A 20,628-nucleotide genomic window follows, 5' to 3' on the forward strand; every position below is an offset into this window, starting at 1 on the left:
AGTAGAAGGGAACTAGCTTCCTAAACCTAGCTCCTATTTAGCTAGAATCTATTCATAGCCACAATAGCTAGTTAAATACTCTACAGATAGAGTTCGTGATAAGACTAGTCTACGAGTCGTTCTTCTGGAGTTTATTTGCAGTTTTACCTCATTGTAAAGTAGGAGGTCTGTGATGATCTTATGTAACGAGTCTGTGATGTAATTTTATAGACATGCCTTGGACCCGCATATGTTTCTGTTGTACCACTCTGAGCGATATAATACTAGTGGAACGGTGTTTCATTGGTGTTATATCAGACTTGCATACTACACCATGTAGTGGTATGCCGGGTCACCACAGTTGGTATCAGAGCAAATGCTTTGACCTTAGGATTAAAATCCTTTAAAGGAGACCTATAGGATTGGTAGTGTCTATAGGAAGTCATCTTAGTTAAACCAAATACTTCTTATGACTTGAGATGGATATTCACTTGAGAATAATCCTGACACACTTGAGTCAACATTTCTTACTTATATTTCCTAAGTAATGTTAGCTAGCTAATCTCAAATTATGTAGGATGCTCTTAAGACCCTAAAATAATTATGAGTAGACCACAGCTTGGTATACAATACATGGTAGTCCAAAGAGAGGATACAACCATAAGGAAGATATCCTAGTGGAAGATGTGTACCAACATATGTTATGATTAAGTAAGAGTTATCCAGACCTATAATAGGAGTGAAATCTAGTGATAAATATGAGTCATATGAGGTAGTATAGACCAGGATGAGTCAATCATGAGAGGTAAGTAAGAGAGATGGAAATAAAACATGTCTACTTACAGAGTAGTGATAGTAATCATATATGATTCACCTGAGAATCATTATGTGATGGACTAGAACCTCATAATTAATTAAGAGGAGTACAATAAGAAGCCAAGTGCAAAACAATAGTGCAAGAATTGTGTTCCAAAAATATGGGAAGTGTGCCAAGCACATCATGACCATATGCTTATGGTAGAAACACTTAGAAGTATAGGAACTATATCCTAATAAATATGTATTCAGAGCAACCATATTAGAACTAGAGGTATCATACAAAATAGTCCTCAATAGCACTTATATATGGTATAATACTAAGTTAAGTAGTACTTCCAAAGAAAATTAGGTTAATCTTAACTATCCTAGACCACTTTGTTTCAAGTTTATCTCATTACAAATGGGCAATTAAGGTAAATGTTGAGACAAATAGTAGAGTTCCCTATATTCGTGCTAAGTATCACGATATAAACCTATATTGTGTGGTGTTATATACTACACATCTCAGCCTGATGTTTAGAGATGTCATACTCAACTATTATATTCGAGCTTATGATGATGTGTATTATAAGCACAAAGCTGAATCTTCTTGGATTTTATTGGATTTTCATTGTTTGACTAGATCCATACATGAAGTTTGACTTTGATATGCAAATGCATGTTGCAATACCAAGTTCTTACTTGATGCTATAGATCTAGAGGGTAATGGTATTCGTGTGAGGAAGTGACGAATTCTGAAGATTCTGAAGACAAGATGAAGGTTGATCAGAAAAAGGAAGTAAAGATGTGGGAAGTAACCACAATACTCTGAAGGAAGTACCAACCTAAACTCATGCTTGACCCAACAGAGGAGTACTTTAGTACATAAGAAGCATGAAGGTAAGAAATATGGTGATTATGGTGAAGCTGAAGCAGATCCATAGTCAACATAGAAGAGGGAATGCATGGGAAATCACTTAGGATACTATAATCATAGTGTCAGCTAGTGGTTTTCTTGCAAAATAAACCCTGAATGAAGGAAGGTGATATATGAAATCATAGCAGATATAAGAAGACCATAGTTGATATCAGAAGACCACAATTGGTATAGGATCAATACTGCGAGATAAAGTAGAAGATGTCTCGTCCAGTTGATCAGAACCTATAATAGAATCCATTTTTGGATATCAAATAGCCACAGTTAGTATAATAATCACAGCTGGTATCAGTTGGTAATACAAATAGTCCACGATTTAATTAGTTGTAACAAAAGTTTGTGAACAAATAAAAATTTAGTCAGCCAAATAGCTAGATCTATAAACAATTAGTCAAAGGATTCACATTGGATGTCCACAATTGAGTGGATACACCACAAACATTCTTCGCGAGACCTTAAGATAAGTACAAACCATAAGCTAGACCCAGACTAATATTCTAATCATAAGCTCAATAGTTGGAAGAAAAGGAATTGAAGACCATAAGAAAACTCTAAGGGGTAGAGTAAAGATTGAGTTGGATGTACAATAACTCAATACCTTGAGCATAATAGAAGAAGAAGGTCTGAACTGAGAGGAAGTTCGATCTTATTTTCATAAGATTATCGAACACTACTTTCTGAAGGATGTCAGACCAGAAGCCGAGGTTTATACCTCGAGGAAGTAAGAAGTGGACTATCACTTGAGAAAGTGAGTAGTATTTACTCAGAAGTACGAAAGTTCAAGTAAGTTAAGCATAAAGAAGTTGGACGAAGAAAGTACCATAGATCAAGTACAACTCAAGAATGCCAAAGACCGAAGGAAATTGACCATACCAGAACCACAGACTAATAGAATGATTCCTTTCATGGAACCTAAATAACCAAAATAGTTTTAGGTATCACCTATAAACCATGATTGGATGGATTAAATGAGTCTAATCCATTCTTAGAGGAATAAACCATCACGAACATTCCCATGATAAATACCTTACTAGTACCATTATTGTAGTTTTGGTAGTAAGGGAAATCAAAGACTTGTTTATCAATTAGGAGTTAATTATCAAATTAGTCTTCAGTTAAGACTAGCAACACCAGAAGAAGTCCTAATCATGGAATCTTCAAAGAGAAAGGAAACAAGCTTATAAAGTTGGAAGAAATCAAGGAATCAAAGTAAGAACCATGGTTCAGAGACAAACTCTAATGGATTCCAGGAAGAATCTGGACAATGGATATATTCAATTATATCCAGTAAGATCACTACGGAGTTCGAGAAAATTTTAAGTCTGCATAAGTCAGAACCACGCTCCGAAACGTGAGAGAGATCAAACTTCGAGGACGAAGTTTAGTTTAAGGGGTAGAGACTGTAATATCCCAGGTAATGGGGTTACAAAAATAGAGGAAACAGATGTGTGCATTGCATTCATGCATAGAAAATCTGGGGAATTTTCGCGCTTTAAAGTAAAACAGTCACAGTAACTGAAGTTTCACTTGACCTTGGTGGAATTGAAGTAGCTCATCAAGTCAAGCACTATAAACCTCAATGTGACTTTGCTAAAACCTTGTTTTGGGTAGAGATGATTTTGATCTAAGGGGTTAGATCAAATGGAACTCATAATTAACACAACAACACTTTAATCAATGATCAATTGCTTGATCTTATAACGAGATCATAATAAGGTATTCCTTGCCATAACCTATGAACATCAATCTATTTGGAAATCAAGTAACAATAACTGGAGAAACCATTCTTCACTTATCTTTTCCATGTCTTAAACTAATCCATGATCCTACCATGAACCTCATGGTATTCATTCTACTCTAGTCTTGGAAACATAACAAGGAGATCAACTCTAGAAATACATTTCTCTATTCCATATAATTAATACACATCAAACCTAGAGAGGTGAGAGTTCTATTATAATTATTAGAGAAGCAATAACAAACTTTGAGCTAAACCTTGGATATATATCCAAGTATTCAAATCATCATCTTTTAAAGGAATCCTAGGATATTATTCAAGACATTCCTAGAGAGAGAAACCATTTATGTTAAACATAGATATTGATGACCACATCAATCACTATGGAGCCTAACCTTAGGTTAGTATTAAAAACCTTTCCAAATGAGAGAGACCAATCATACAAATTATAGCTTTACCTATTTAAGGATAAGAGACAACCGTTAAACTAAAGTATTATATCTGTAAACCATTTCATCTTGGAGTGGTGAGATAACCTAATATCACATGGAAAAAATACCATATCCATGAACTAATAAAGTAAGGAGGAGACTAATTCAACCAGGATAGCCAAGTGGAGTTTTATACTCAATACCTATTGAGATATTGTGAATACACCATAAACCTAGGCTAAAACCCTAACCTTAACTTATGAACCACTTTGTGATCATAAGTAGAATCCTACCATATCTATACTTCATAAATTAAAGAACCTAAGAAAACCTTAGAGTAAAACTCCATATTTAATATGGTGAGCAACCATCCATTCATATGACCAAAGTTAACTATAAAAAGAATTATAACCAATGTAGTTACTTAAATGATAAATTAAGGATTCTAATAGAAGACCAATGGAATAAGATAGAGCCCATTCTCAAATCCTGATTTGAGAAGCACATAAGATATGAAGCAAGTAACCATATTACCATGGTTAGGGGAGGCTAAACCCTAGCAAATGCAATATGGTGTCCCCTCATCTCTTCAACCCAGGAATAAATCTCAACCCTAGTTTGTGTATCACTTGGGTGATCACAACTAAAACCTAAAACACAATTAAGATTCAAACCAATTGCTACTAGGTAAATATAAATAGAACCCTAGAGTTGCACTCTAATTAAATCTTATGCTTCAATTATAAAACATAAGAGCCACCTAATGCTAAGTCCTAAAATTAAACCCTATGTGTAGTGATCAACCATTTATCTTTTTAACCAAGATAAACCATGATGAAAACAATACCTACTGAGATACTTTCAAATGTAGTGACGAGAATTAACCTTAATAAGGGGGTTATACTAGAAATGATAAAACCCTAATAAATATGTTCTCACATAAAATCATATGCAAGTGACGAAATCCTCAAATAGAAACCAAGCCCTAATAACAATCTCAATACTTTGAGTTCAAAGTATCAATTCTAATCATTCCAAGGGATTTGATTCATAAGAAAGAGGAATTTCAAATAACACATGGATTCATTGCTAAATTGAACTTTAAAGAGAAACTAGAAGGGTACAAATAAAATCAAGCATTATACATTTGCCTTGTGCAATAAAATAATTCAATGACCATGATTATTAAATACTAATTCAAATAGTCAGAAACTTACAAAAGTAATAAAGTTCAACTTCGAAATCATTTGAACAAAACTAGAAAGGGAAAATTGAAAACGAGAAAATAAAAACGAAAAAGAAAATAGAGAAACACCTTAACCGCCTCACCTGGCCGGATAGCCCACGCCGTAGCCCACCGAGCCACGGCCCGAAGGAGCCCAGCGAGCGGCCCATGAACGCCGGCCCATACCAGCCCGGGGTACCCCTTCGTTTAAAACGTACGCGGAGAAGACGTTATCGTCTTCGTCTTCTGCAGCGGTGCGAGGCCGCCACGGCGTCGATCAGCGCCACGTCCTCGTCGCCGATAAGGTTGAACCGGACGTCAATCACCACTCCAGAGCCAAGGTAGATGTCGCTGGCATCCATTGCCGATAGATGCGCCAAGATTCACGCCAGAAACCACACCGACATGGCTGTGTATCTCCGCCGGTCGTCACAGGCGTGTCGCCGTTTCCGACTATCTCCCGCGCTATAAAACTGTCAAGAGAACCGCCGTGATGCCCTTGTTCATCGCCATCTTCTCATTTCCTTCCTGGAGCCCTCAATCTCTCACACCCCTCTGTAGATGTTCGCCGGTGTCGAGGACGAACCTGGTGATAGGAGCCACCCCACGGTCCGGCGCATAGTCGAGGAGATGCGCCTGACTCTGGTGGGCATCCTGGTGAGAGGAATCGAGAAGAGGAGATCCCAGAAGCCGCCAATCCTCCATTCCCTTTCGACAGTACTCCGCCGGAAAAAGGAAATCGCCGCCGACCTCGTCTCCGATCGACTCCGGCGACCCTCTAGGTAGGATCAGGGTGAGTTTCCGCGTCTTTAGCACCTCCTATTGCATCCTAGGGCCGCTTGTAGCTCCGATTCGTGGTATTGCCGGAGTGCGCCGCCGCGAGTAGAGCTCACCGGAGCTATCTCCGGTGACCAATAGGTGGCGGAGAGACCACCATCGCACTCAGCGCGTCTGGGCGAAGCCAGTGAAACCACTTACCCATCTTCGGGCGGCCAAAATCGCCGTCGCCGTCGTGCGCAGCTCGCCGGCAGTAGTTGACCGGCGAGACCAACGTGGCCAGTGGGACCCCCACGAGGTCTTTGACCAGTCTTTGTCCAGGTGGCCGCTGACATGGATTCGGGCCCCATCTGTCATTGTCTGTGGGTAGGATTGAACCGGTACAAGTCATACTTCTATTTAAATTTCACATTTCATTAAGATCTGAAACTTTACAAATTTATAGGAAATCCAATTTAACTCAGAAAAATAAAAGTAAGACATCAAAATTCTTATAAAAGTAAACTCTATCCAATAAAAATATAAGATGAAATTTTTATTTTTAATAAAAATTTAATTATTTAATACTTGTTATTTAAGCCTTATTTATTAATTCTAAATTCAATTAAATTCAATAAATAAGGAAAACTTCAAAAATTAAATTTTAACCAGTAAATAAATAAAGAAAACTTTAAAACTAATTTTTCTTTATTATTTTATTAAATCCTTATTAGGAGGATTTAAAACCATGATTAATAAATACCTTAATCATTAATTATTTAAAAATAATAAAATATCAAATCTAATATTATTTTTATTTCAAAATTATTAATAACTTCAACTTTATCAATGAAGTTATTAACCCAACAATTATAGGGTAATTAGCAAACCCTAATTCCTTATGGAATAATATTATAACCCTATCATTTCATGTTGAACTCTAAAACCCTAAATTAATTAGGAACCCTAGTTCCATTATTACATGTGAACCCTAATTTGCCTCTAACCTAAACCCAAGGTTAGAACTGGAGATCATGGTATTTTATTTCAAGTCATAGAGCCATCATCAACAACTATAGGACATACCTCTGTTCACATAAAATTGTAGAATACCTATCACTAATATATGGGTATCCCATGTGTTCATCCTCATCAGACTTAAATGATCAATCAGGGTCAATCAAGTTTAAACCCTAGATCCTATTACCAAATCCATCATCCTTGTTTATCCATGCCTAGCATCACACCACTATGATGAAACTTAATAGCAACCATACCTGCTATTTTACTTTACATAAACCTGTTCCACTAAACCCTACTAGTGTGAGGTACTCATGAACCATCCTATTTAGGAAACCACTATTCCTTACTTAGTGAATTCAATAGCAAACCCTAGACAACCTCAACCCTAATTGATATACTTCTTATTATTTAAGGAGTATGTTCTTCAAAAGTTATTCTTTTGAAGTAAATAAAGAATCATCACCAACCCTGCTTAGAAAGACCTATCAACCTTAGCTAGCTATCACTAGCAAGATAAACTCACCTTGACAACAACCATGTATAATGAATTGCTTAGGATGCTTAGGCATTAACTCAATCCATACAAGCCCTAGTTATTAATGAATCCAACCCTGTTTGGATCCATCTAATACTTACTCCAGAAACTAACTAAAACCATTGTCAACCCTAGAACCCCTTAACCTAATTACCATACTTGTTCCTTATTAAAGAACATGTTCTTCAAAAGTTATTCTTTTTAATTATATAATAAGTAATCATCAACCATGTATTATAGGACTTAAAATTGACAACTCGCTCTTTACTTATTATACAGCTACTATTCCTGGTTGTGTATGATTATTACTATTCATTTTGCCACTTGCTTATAATTCTAAAACAACACAAACCTGAATAAGAACCTTGTTTGTGAATCACTCTAAAAGTGCAACACACCCTGAATTAATCATCACAACTCACTAATCCTAAATCATCAGGGTTAGATCACGTTTAGAGCGATTGCATCTCATACTTATGCACTATTGCATCCTTGCCAATCTTTTAAACATCGTCCTTACCGGACGATGATGCTATTTCAGAATTTGGAGTTATTGCGTATCGAAGACCTTGACTGCATAATCTTGCGAGTCAAGAAAGGCAAGTTCATCACTTGCTCATGTCATTTGAGTATTTCTATCAAATTACTTACAAAGTATTATGGTTATCACTATTGCATAAAAATCAAAAACCACTACTTTCATAACTATGAATATGACTATGTGGTGGGCAATGGAACCATGGATTGTGTTGATATGGTGGAGGTTCCATTGCACGGGTTTATATCCATCTAGGATTAAACAACAAATGTCGCCGAGTGATTCTTGTGCCGTAATACCCGTGTTAACCATAAGATCCGGAGTGGGACGGAGTAGTCAAAAGTGTTTCCACCTCTCGTTCATCAACGGATGCGCTTTACCGTAGACACTTGTATCTGTCGGTGGCAAGCGGTAGGTCGGGAAGCCTTAAGTCCCCACGGCATAGTCCGTAGACACTTGTCGTTCGAAGAACAAGCGGTAGGTTGGGGAAGCCTTAAGTCCCCACGGTATTGCGGTCTATGATGGGTTGCAGCCACCGGCGTAGGAGTGTATGGTAGAGCCCGGCGATCGTTGTCGTGGTCGGGGTCCACCCCGAAATACGGGAATAATGGGACCGACGTGGACCCAGGGTCGGCGCATGCAACAAAGGGTGGGTGTTCGAGGTAGCGGAGGAACATGATTGGCTAGACCTTATACCGGGCCTCACACCAAAGGAAGTGTGGACGAGAACTAGACTCGGTTGGCACCAAGGTTAAGATCTCTTATGGGTAAAGCAACACACCTCTGCGAGTGTAAAGAACCGTGACTCTGTCACTCCTCGTTCCGGGATATGGAACTGCGAACGCGGCCGGAAAGGAGCTCCATGAAGTTCTAGTAAACCGGTGAAGGCTGACGGACATAGCTCTTCCGAATAAAAGCAACCTCTTGAAGAAATGATTATGAAAACCCGCATTGGTATTAGACTTTACGGTCTAATGCCGTAGCTAGTGCATTAAACACCTCTTTCCTATAATGAACTTGTTGAGTACGCTCGTACTCATCCCACTCTTAAATCCCCGCTTAGATATGGAGGCCATGAAGGAGGATCTCCAGGTACAACTCGAAGACCGAGGAGTCAACAACTACTTCAAGAGACGAAACCTGCCGGAAGAGTCATATACCACATCCACCATGGAGAAAACCTAGATTAAGCGAGTAGAAGGGAACTAGCTTCCTAAACCTAGCTCCTATTTAGCTAGAATCTATTCATAGCCACAATAGCTAGTTAAATACTCTACAGATAGAGTTCGTGATAAGACTAGTCTACGAGTCGTTCTTCTGGAGTTTATTTGCAGTTTTACCTCATTGTAAAGTAGGAGGCTATGATGATCTTATGTAACAGAGTCTGTGATGTAATTCTATAGACATGCCTTGGACCCGCATATGTTTCTGTTGTACCACTCTGAGCGATATAATACTAGTGGAACGGTGTTTCATTGGTGTTATATCAGACTTGCATACTACACCATGCAGTGGTATGCCGGGTCACCACATTCGTTTAGTTCTTGAGGACATGGGTGAAGTCTAAATGTTAGTAGTGAATTATGTTGGGTAATATTCAATGGTTTGATATTTAAGTTGTGGTGTTATTCTTCTAGTGGTGTCATGTGAACGTCGACTACATGATACTTCACCTTTATGGGCCTAGGGGAATACATCTTGTATTCGTTTGCTTATTGCGGGGTTGCCGGAGTGACGAAACCCGAACCCCCGTTGGTATATCGATGCGGGGAGGGATAGCAGGATCTCGTAGTTTAAGGTCTGTGGTTAGATTTATCTTAATTATTTTCTTGTATTTGCGGATGCTTGCAAGGGGTATAATCACAAGTATGTATTAGTCCTAGGAAGGGCGGTGCATTAGCATAGGTTCACCCACACAACACTTATCAAAACAATGAAGATTAATCAGCTATATGAAGCGAAAGCACTAGACTAAATTCCCGTGTGTTCTCAAGAACGTTTGGTCATTATAAGTAAACAAACCGGCTTGTCCTTTGTGCTAAAAAGGATTGGGCCACTCGCCGCAATTATTACTCTCGCATTTTATTTACTTGTACTTTATTTATCTGCTATATCGAACCCCCGAATACTTGTCCGTGAGCATTTACGGTGAATCCTTCATCGAAACTGCTTGTCAACACCTTCTGCTCCTCGTTGGGTTCGACACTCTTATTTATCGAAAGTACTACGATACACCCCCTATACTTGTGGGTCATCACGGATGACACAATTCTGTTTTTGGAGCATGACTTGGTGAAAGCGGTGAATATGAAATTGATATTATGTCTGTTCGAAGAGTTCTCAGGGATTAAAATTAATTTCCACAAAAGTGAGTTGTTTTGTTTTGATATGGCAGAGGATGAGGTTGACCAGTATAAGCAGATCTTTGGATGTGACTCTGGTTCCTTACCCTTTAGATACTTAGGTATTCCCATCCATTACATGAAACTTAGAAATTCTGATTGGTATCCAGTGGAGACCCGATTTGAAAGCAAATTGGGATGCTGGAAAGGCAATTTACTATCTTATGGGGATAGACTTGTTCTTATCAATTCAGTTTGAACAAGTTTACCTATGTTTATGTTGTCTTTTCTGGAGATACCTGTTGGGGTAAGGAAAAGATTTGATTTCTATAGGTCTAGATTCTTTTGGCAGTCCGATGAGAATAAAAGAAAATATAGACTTACAAAATGGAATATTGTCTGCCGACCCAAAGACCAAGGGGATTTGGGTATTGAGGTTCTTGAACACAAAAATAGATGTTTATTGAGTAAATGACTTTATAAAGTTCTTAATGAGGACGGGGTGTGGCAAGAATTGCTACATAATAAATACCTAAGACAAAAGACCTTATCTGAGGTGAAAGCTAAGCATATAGACTCTCCTTTTTGGAAGGGATTCATGGGGGTTAAGGACGATTTCTTTAGTCGAGGCTTTTTTAAGGTTGGTAATGGAGCAAATACTCGTTTATGGGAAGATACTTGGTTAGGAAAACGCCCACTAGCTCATCAATATCCATCTTTGTATAAAATCATAAAAATGTAACAGTAGCCCATGTGTTAGCTCAAACACCTCTGAATATCAGTTTCAGAAGGTTGTTGGTGGAAAACAAATGGACTTTGTGGTTCAGTTATGCCGAAAACTTATGAGAGTTAACCTAAACGGAGAGAATGATCGTTTCGTTTGGAGTCTGACAATAAATGGCTCGTTTACAGTACAGTACCTATGGCGGGTAAGTTATGAATGACCACACACCTTTCTTGCGAAAATACCTATGGAAAGTTAAAATTCCTCTTAAGATAAAAATATTTATATGGTTCTTGAGTAATAAGGAAGCTAAAAGACGGTGGAATGGGTGTACAAAATGTGTTTTTTGGGGAGAGCAGGAGACTATTGAACACCTCTTCATAACTTACCCTTTAGCTAAATTACTTTGGCGCACGATTAATTTCACTTTTGATCTCCCACCTCCAACCAATATTACGAATATGTTTGGTAATTGGTTAAATGAAGTTGATAGACAATCTAAGGCTTTCATCCGTATTGGGGTTTCTGCCTTATGTTGGTCTATATGCCTGAGGTGTTCTAAACTATGTACTCTTAAACTTTTTTAATAAAAAATCGTGTGCATCAGCGTGATGCAGAAGCCCGGACTTTAATCCCCATTTCCAAAAGAAAAAGGTAAACGAGTGCAAAACCAAACTATTTTCACGTTTGACACGAGCAGCCCGTACGTGCGTGCCGGTGCAAGCGCGGGCGGCTGGGCACTCACCGGGTTAAAGCTTGTACCGGTACCCCTACACAGCTACACTTTGTAGTACATCATCAAAAGCAATATAGTAATACCCCGAGCCTGGCTTTGCTTAGACGGTACTACTGCAGCTTTACCACCACCTGCCTGCTAGCTCCAGTAATCTAGTTTAGCATTTCATTCATCCTCGATTAGCGGTGGACACTAAGACAAGACAGCGTTTTCGCAGCCATCATACTCCCTCACTCCGTGGGGTAAATAAAAAGGTGCTGTTTGGAAGCAAGCTACTGATGCCCACCGTGCGTGCTCTTCACCGGCTCCGTTCCTCCTCAAACTTTTACCGCTGCATTCTCTCTTTTCAGTTTTCACCCACGGGAGGTGAGGGGTGAAAGTGAAAAAGTAACTAGCGTCTGCAATGTGGGCCCACGGCGACCGGCGCAGCAACGTGGGCCCACGCAGAGCCGGCTCGCGAGCGGCGCGTGGACGTGGTGCACCGTAGGACAGCTGGGGGACTTGCTGTGGCACGGCGGCCGCACGTAGGCCGGGTCCACCCACGAAGTGAGCTTTGTCTCTCCGGCGACTGCGGCGGTGCTGCTCCGCGTCGCTGTCCCGGCTTTTAAAGCTGTCGTCTCCCCAGCCTTTTCCCGTCACTCTCTCTCTCTCCTCAATTACGAGCGACGCCACCCAGAGCCAGAGCTAGAGAGAGAGTACCCACTGGAGTGGAGTGGAGCTTTCGGCGGCGGCGGCTGCTCCGGTGACCAAGCTGGATCCGATGCCGGTCTGCGGCGGCGGGAGGCGGCTGTGAGCGAGGGAGGAGGCGTCTCCGGGCGGCGCCGGGAGAGAAGGTGAGAAAAACTCGCAACCGCCCAGCTCTTTCTGTCTGTCTGGGATCTAGCTCGCCGTCGCTTGATTAGGCTGGCATTTCTTGTTCCGTGCGCTGCGTTCTTCATAGCTGCGGGGATGTGGTAATTTCGGCTACCTACTTATTTTGGGCGTACAACCAAATTTTACTCACAATGTCGCGCGCCTGCCCTGCCCTGCCCCACTCTAGCTCTAGCAGCTGCCGGCGATTCTGCAATAAACAGCGCATTGCTTGTTTTCTACCACCCACATCTAGGACCTGAGCGAGCGTTAGTACCAGTTTTGTTTGCGTGTACACTCCAGTCCATCTGCCTGCATTCTGCATTCTTGGCTGGCAGCAGTAGTACATTTCATTCGCGGGGAATGACATTTTTGGGCGAAAATATCATTTTACACACACCTCACCTTTTTCTTTTGCTCCAGGGATCTACTCAAACCCAAAATTGAAGCGTGCACATCCTGGTTCTGGCATTTGCACGGGCGAGGTAACAATTAATGGCTGCGGCGGCGACGGCGATGCGAGGCGGGAGCAGCGACAGAGGCGGCGCGGGGCCGGACTCGGGCAAGTACGTGCGGTACACGCCGGAGCAGATCGAGGCGCTCGAGCGCGTCTACGCCGACTGCCCCAAGCCCACGTCCTCGCGCCGGCAGCAGCTGCTGCGCGAGTGCCCCACGCTAGCCAACATCGAGGCCAGGCAGATCAAGGTCTGGTTCCAGAACAGAAGGTAAACATACCACTTCTCCTACCTACATTTTGCTAAATCTGTAATGTTTTTTTTTTGAAGAGCAATCTGTAATGTTGTTATTGTAGTAAATAAATATCCCCTGAGTGATGCCCTTCCGGTTAAAAAATAAATCGTGTGGTAGTTTTCTTGTACAACTGTTACATTGCTGGTGTGAAACTCTCCACGGTTATTCTTGTATGGGCACAAGTTATCACCTGAATTGCTTTACATGTATCTGAGCCTCGGTTCTGGTACCGTACTCATGCGGACTGCTGCGCCTGGTTCTTGCAGGTGCCGAGATAAGCTGCGGAAGGAGTCTTCTCGGCTTGAGTCCGTCAACAGAAAAGTGGCTGCTATGAACAAGCTTCTTATGGAGGAGAACGAACGCCTACAGAAACAGGTCTCCCAGCTGGTTCATGAGAATGCACAAGTGCGGCAGCAGCTCAAGAATGTAAGCTTTTGTTATGGTGATGTAGGTGTTCCACTTCCACCCCCTTCCTACTAACATGCCCTTGCTCAAGTCTTGTTTATTCACATTTCTTTTGCGTAATATAATACACACTGTCACATGCACATTTCCATTTGCGTTATATAATTCTTTATAGTTGAATGGGAGACTGTGAGTATGGTAGTGTACTAGTAGTGCATTAGTTTCAAAGTACCAGTAAGTTAAGGACATCGATCCCTTATGCTACTGTTCTAATGTAGATCTACCACCTAGAGTTTCTAGTTTACAGGATGCTCAAAATAGCCATGATTTGTTCCTTGGGATGTTAGACGGTTAACCAGATTGCTCTATGTGTAATTGTGTACCCCTGCTTTTCCTGATAACATCTCTTGATTGAATACAGAGTTCGATGGCAAATGATACAAGCTGTGAGTCGAATGTAACTACCCCTCAAAACCCTCCAAGGGATGCAAGTAACCCTTCTGGGTAAGAAAATCGCTCCTTGTAGCTAGGGAAGAATTCATGCTACTGACCTTGCCTTTCCTCCATCTTCCTTTCCTGAAACTAGATTTATTTTCGTGTTCCAGGCTCCTTTCAATTGCAGAGGAGACCCTGACAGAATTCCTCTCGAAGGCTACTGGAACAGCTATTGATTGGGTCCAGATGCCTGGGATGAAGGTTACATGACAACTCTGTTCTTTTTTTCTTTTGCGATTAACACCAATACAAATTTGACAATTTGCTAATTACGTTCTGTTGTCATGACTTTAGCCTGGTCCGGATTCGGTTGGTATCGTGGCCATTTCACATGGTTGCCGTGGTGTTGCTGCCCGCGCCTGTGGTTTGGTGAATCTAGAACCAACAAGAGTAAGTGCTTTATATGCTTCTTGGTGCTCAGTTTTGAAAATTTATGTTGCATCTGTTAACATATATGTGGATTGCCCGCCTTCTTTCCATCAGTTCAGACATTTGGATCTACTGGTTGGGCATGAAACTTAACAACTTCTAGAGTTTTTTTTTTCAATATTAATCTGGAGCAAGTATTCTGCAACTGATTTAGACTTGGGTTTCTGTGTGGATACAGTGACTTGTTGAGGACGTAAGAAACTCAAATGCCATGGAAGACATTGCTGCCAATATGTTAGTTATTTGGGATGCAGTGAAGTTTGATCAGAAGGCAATTCTATACTTTAGGCCTTAAATGAATAGTATCCTCTTCTGTAGGCTCCTTAGTTTTCTCTGACGACTTAGGCTGTGCTGTAGGAAACCCTCCTCACATAAGTATGTTGGAATAAATTGTGCTAGGGATGCAACTGAATTTTTTTTTAATACGTGCAACAGAATACTTGGGACTTAAATTTGAAGTCTCCTTTCCCATAGGAACCTGGAAAGTTTCCGACCACTTAGGATGTACAAAAGAGATGAACGCTCTCACCTCACATACATATATTTTGCCTACTAATTAATTACAAAAAAATTGAACTGTCAATACAACTTAATATTTGCGAAAGGGTATCAATAAATTGCCTTCCTGATAGAATTTTGTTACGTAGGTTGTAGAGATCTTGAAAGATCGACCGTCTTGGTTCCGTGATTGTCGAAGCCTGGAAGTTTTCACGGTGTTACCAGGTGCAAATGGAGGAACGATTGAACTTGTTTACACACAGGTCAGCATTAAACCATTTTTTTAATGTTTCTTCAGCCTATGCAGTGATGCACATGATTCCTGCTGTGAACACTATGTTTCTTTTTTTTTTGCAGCTGTATGCTCCAACAACTTTAGTCCCTGCACGTGATTTTTGGACTCTAAGGTATACAACCATAGTGGAAGATGGCAGCCTTGTGGTACGTATGACCACGAGCACTAAGTTTTACTTATTTAACTCTATTAAATATGACCTAGGATATCACTCCTTTCTATCCGCTAAGGAATTACGAGCCATGATATCACCTCTCGCTAATATCTTCCATCACTAAGGTCTGCGAGAGATCCTTGAGTGGTTCTGGGGGTGGTCCAAGTGCAGCTTCTGCACAGCAGTTTGTTAGAGCTGAAATGCTTCCAAGTGGATATTTAGTTCGCCCCTGTGAAGGTGGAGGTTCCATTGTGCATATAGTGGACCATCTGGAATTTGAGGTATGACCCCTGCTTTCTATCCATATTGTTCGTAGATGTAGGACTTTTTCTGTCAGGCATCCATTAAATATTTGATTTGATTTCATCTTTCAGGCATGGAATGTTCCTGAAGTGCTCCGGCCTCTCTATGAGTCTTCTAGGGTAGTTGCTCAGAAAATTACTGCTGCGGTGAGTGCTTATAGAGTGTTGATTCACTACATCTCTGTGTGTGAAGTTGCATTGGTACTGATTACAAACTCACCATTCTACGGGAAACCACTTAATCATGAACTGAAGTTTTATGCTTGATATGTTGTGAAAATGATTAAGATTTTTAGTCTATGGAGATCCTGGGAGTTCGTTCTATGCACTGTACTTAATACTAAAATTTACTAACTGCACCTACATATCAAGGCACTCCGCCACGTCAGACAAATTGCTCAAGAAACGAGTGGTGAGGTGGTCTATCCCTTGGGCAGGCAACCTGCAGTACTAAGAACCTTTAGTCAAAGGCTGAGCAGGTGAATTTGGATCAACTTTTACTCTTCCTACGATTAATGTATGCATCTTGTTGACATGTTTCTGACACAATTATTTACGTTTTTCTTAGAGGCTTTAATGATGCCATCAGCGGTTTCAATGACGATGGTTGGTCTATAATGGGTGGAGATGGCATTGAAGATGTAGTTGTTGCTTGCAACTCAACTAAGAAAATTAGGAACATCAGCAATGGTGGCAATGCTTTTGCAGCCCCTGGAGGTACTATATGTGCTAAGGCATCGATGCTACTGCAGGTAAACGGCGACCTTAGTTCATTAGTATGTAACAATGATCCGTCTTTATTATTTTGTATGAAAATGAAACTTCAATAGTGGTTCAGCACTTCAACATGCATGCACATGCACATAATACATTGCTCAGATATAGAGTTGATAATGAGTTTTAAGATATTATAATTCGACCACAAATTTGTGGGTTCTGATTTAATTGTTTCCTTAACCATTGCTATTTGAGAAGTCATATTATAGACACTTGTTTGAGTGCTTTAAAACTAGTTTGCCCATTTTCTGTTTTTTAGTAACTGTTAAATCAATGGAGATAAATCCTTATTTAAATCTTTCTTCCTTTATTTTGGTATATTGTAGAGTGTCCCAGCAGCGATACTCATTCGATTTCTGAGGGAGCATAGATCTGAATGGGCTGATTACAGTATGGATGCGTATTTGGCTTCAGCACTGAAAACAAGCACATGTTCATTCCCTGGGCTGCGTCCGATGAGATTTTCTGGGAACCAGATCATCATGCCACTTGCTCACACAGTAGAGAATGAGGAGGTATATTTGTTGTTGTTTATGTCGAAAGCTTGTGCTGTTGCATTTGTTAGTAATCCGGTATCTCAATATCAGTGTATTACTATTATTGAATCGAATTACTGACCTAGACTCGTAGTAAACTACTATTTTGAGGGTAAACATAAATTAGTTCTTGTATTCTCACTGCTGTTGTTACATTACCATAGTGTAGAACGATACAACATAACTAATTAGTTTATCGCTAGATTGCCATTGTCATATTAAATGTACAACATAACTAGTTAGTTTATCGCTATATTACCATTGTCATATTAAATGTACCACATGGCTTATTATTTGTTATCTTTAATTTGAAAAAGCAAATAATGTGCAGATTCTTGAAGTTGTTCGCCTTGAAGGTCAACCTCTCACTCATGATGAAGTTCTTTTTTCAAGAGATATTGACATGCTTCAGGTGAGAATCTTAACGACATTGCACGTTATGCTGGCAGTAAAGTAACTCTTTGGAGAACATGTCTACAGTTCACTAGCATCACACTATCACTAGCATCTTACTTAAAAGATGAAATTATATTTTCTGGTTCCTCACTCCGACCTGATGAGAGTGGCGCTGAATTTTTTTCACGCGGAGCTTTGCTAGACTGAAATAAGCTCAAAGAGTTTTTACTACCCGCAATAACAGCACATGATTCAGACGCTAGTGTCAGCAAGTGGCGGGCCCCAGCATGCCTTTTCTCTCTCTCAGCAAGTCTTCCTTTGTTGCATGCTCTCTCTCCGTTTCTCATTGGCTTTCCTTGCCTCACACGTCCGCATCCAGCGAAAAAATCTCCTCCAAATAAATGACGACCAGGGGCAAAACAGGAAGGTTTGCACTTTTCTGTCACCTGCGCCACCAAAAGGGGACTTCCTAGTTAAATTATACGCCACTTCCATTGGGACAAAGGGAGTAGTTCGCAGCTTGTTTCACTATGCATGTTTGCAAGAAAATCAGCCTATAAAGTAACAGCTAACATGGCTCAATGTTTGTCTGGTTATACAAAGTAGCTTTTTTTCGAGAAAACACAAAGGAATCTTTGCGTTTTATTTCATTGAAAAGGTAGAAGTTGTTACACGCCTTCTAAGAGGTTTACACATTTTGTTACGACGTCCCAAGCCAGTCGAAGAGGTTTACCACATACTGTATATTTTGCTAAGTAGAGTAAAAGGTGAAAAGCTTTCTACAAGAATGTAAATGTTCTGGTTTAATGTGATTTTGTGAGGAAAGTTGGTTTAATGTGATTTTGAAGTCTTCTATTTCTACAATACCTTACTTCACTTGGAAGGGTTGCCATTCGTTAAAATGTTTATACTATACTGAGTTCGTGGTGTACCATTTGTCTTTTTGGCATTTCAGCTTTGCACAGGAATACATGAGAAATCTGTGGGATCCTCCTTCCAGCTTGTTTTTGCACCAATTGCTGATTTTCCAGATGATGCTCCATTGATTTCATCCGGCTTTCGTGTTATACCACTTGATACGAAAACAGTTAAGCATTTCCACCCACATTACTCCTTCTTTCTAACCATGTGCTTTATTTGCTATCTGTTTGTGTTGGTGCAGTAAACTGTAATGTATTATTGATGTATATTAGTTTCATAGGCGACCTTCATTTTGTTATGTAACTTAACTCTGGTCAAGTGTAAAATTGTTCATGTGATACTTTTCCTTTCTCTTAGATGATAATCTGTTCAGCACAAATCCTTTCAATATAAAGAAAAGAATCTTGTTTTTACTTCCTGTTACGTAACAGTTCATTGGTTTTCGTCAATGATTGCTTCTATTCCAGTACACGTGGTTTAGGTTCTGCATACTTTGGTGTCAATCCTTGATGCAGAGTCTGCAAGCAATAAAGTTCTTCCATTATCTATATGAAGTTTTTAACCATCATATCTTATGCAGGACATTGTATCCTCTGGTAGGACATTAGATTTGGCATCTAGTCTTGAAGTGGGCTCCATCGCAACCCAAGCCTCAGATGCATCTCCAGATAATTGTAGTGTGCGATCTGTGCTGACAATCGCCTTTCAATTCCCTTATGAGCTGCATTTACAAGACAGTGTTGCAGCTATGGCCCGTCAGTATGTCCGTAGCATTGTTTCTGCTGTTCAAAGAGTGTCAATTGCTATCTCTCCATCTCAATCTGGTCTAAATGCTGGGCAGAGGATACTCTCTGGCTTACCTGAAGCAGAAACACTTGCTCGATGGATTTGCCAGAGCTATCAGTAAGCGTACTTGTGATTCACTTTGATTCATTTCCATGGTATTTGCAAGCTGATGTAATTGCTATCCACAGTTTCCATATAGGGGTAGAGTTACTTACCCAATCAGATGGAGCTGGGGAACAATTGTTGAAGATGCTATGGCACTACCAAGATGCTATCTTGTGCTGTTCTTTTAAGGTATATAAAGAATCTGACAAACAAATTCCAACTTGAAGCCTACTCTCACTTTGTGTTCATCATTTGATCTAGACCTGATTTAGGAGATCTGTTACTATTAGAAATTGATCACTCAAAAAATATTAACCTATGTGCTATAAAAACTTCATTACCTGGTCCTTAGGTCTTCTGATGCATACTTGATTTTAATGATAACTGATACTTTATTGCATGTTTGTAGATGAGCATGTACCTTGCTTCTTTTTGAAATGATTTTATTTGAGTTCTTGCAGTTGTACTTCTTAACCTCACAGTACATTTTCTCACATTGATGCTGTAATTGGCCTTTCTTCTATCAGGAAATACCCGTGTTTACGTTTGCCAACAAGGCAGGACTGGACATGTTAGAAACTTCGCTTGTTGCCTTACAAGACCTCACATTGGACAAGATCTTTGATGAGTCTGGAAGAAAAGCTCTATTCTCGGAGATCTCAAAATTGATGGAAGTGGTACAACTAGTTTCTCATCCTTTTTGCACAACCTTTTTTTTTTTGCATCAACTGCCACCCTAAATCACTAAATCTTGCACTGGCTAAAATATTGTCCACCAAATTCTCTGTAGCAAAGACCGTACTGTTGGCTGTTGAATATTCCCCAGAATTTCCATAAACTTGCAGAACACATACCGTATGTTCGCATGTTCACTGTCGTCTGAACATTTCATACCAAGAAATACAATGCCTTCCACCTGCATTCCAGATTATCCTTCAGTTTCAGCTCTCTATATTCTAGGTTGCTAACCATTGTGCTATTTGGGGTTTGTTCAGGGCCATGTCTACCTGCCGTCAGGCGTGTGCATGTCGGGGATGGGCAGGCATGTCTCCTTCGACCAAGCTGTGGCATGGAAGGTGCTGGGCGAGGACAGCACCGTCCACTGCCTGGCTTTCTGCTTCGTGAACTGGTCCTTCGTGTGATGTGAAGTGATGTGATCTGTCCGTCC

General features: G+C 40.3%; 1 protein-coding gene across 1 annotated transcript; it reads left to right on the forward strand.

Annotated features, from left to right (window-relative positions):
• The first annotated feature begins 13,106 nt into the window (after positions 1-13,106).
• LOC124696177 (homeobox-leucine zipper protein HOX10-like) lies at positions 13,107-20,618 on the forward strand. The gene is made up of 18 exons (XM_047228940.1): positions 13,107-13,336; positions 13,628-13,787; positions 14,188-14,270; positions 14,372-14,462; positions 14,556-14,651; positions 15,338-15,451; positions 15,546-15,629; positions 15,763-15,918; positions 16,012-16,086; positions 16,312-16,418; positions 16,508-16,691; positions 17,043-17,231; positions 17,584-17,664; positions 18,604-18,735; positions 19,150-19,472; positions 19,544-19,649; positions 19,988-20,137; positions 20,456-20,618. The coding sequence occupies exons 1-18, from the start codon at positions 13,107-13,109 to the stop codon at positions 20,600-20,602; spliced, it is 2,508 nt and encodes an 835-aa protein (XP_047084896.1). The 3' UTR covers positions 20,603-20,618.
• Positions 20,619-20,628: the final 10 nt, after the last annotated feature.

This window comes from Lolium rigidum, chromosome 3, assembly GCF_022539505.1.
Source record: "Lolium rigidum isolate FL_2022 chromosome 3, APGP_CSIRO_Lrig_0.1, whole genome shotgun sequence".
Classification (NCBI taxonomy): domain Eukaryota; kingdom Viridiplantae; phylum Streptophyta; class Magnoliopsida; order Poales; family Poaceae; genus Lolium; species Lolium rigidum.

What these genes read in the sequence shown, in the direction of transcription:
- LOC124696177 (XM_047228940.1), top strand. Translation starts at nt 13,107, where the DNA reads ATGGCTGCGGCGGCGACGGCGATGCGAGGCGGGAGCAGCGACAGAGGC. An exon ending in TGCGGCAGCAGCTCAAGAAT is followed by an intron (nt 13,788 to 14,187) that starts GTAAGCTTTTGT and finishes GATTGAATACAG; the next exon opens with AGTTCGATGGCAAATGATAC. An exon ending in TTTAGTCAAAGGCTGAGCAG is followed by an intron (nt 16,419 to 16,507) that starts GTGAATTTGGAT and finishes CGTTTTTCTTAG; the next exon opens with AGGCTTTAATGATGCCATCA.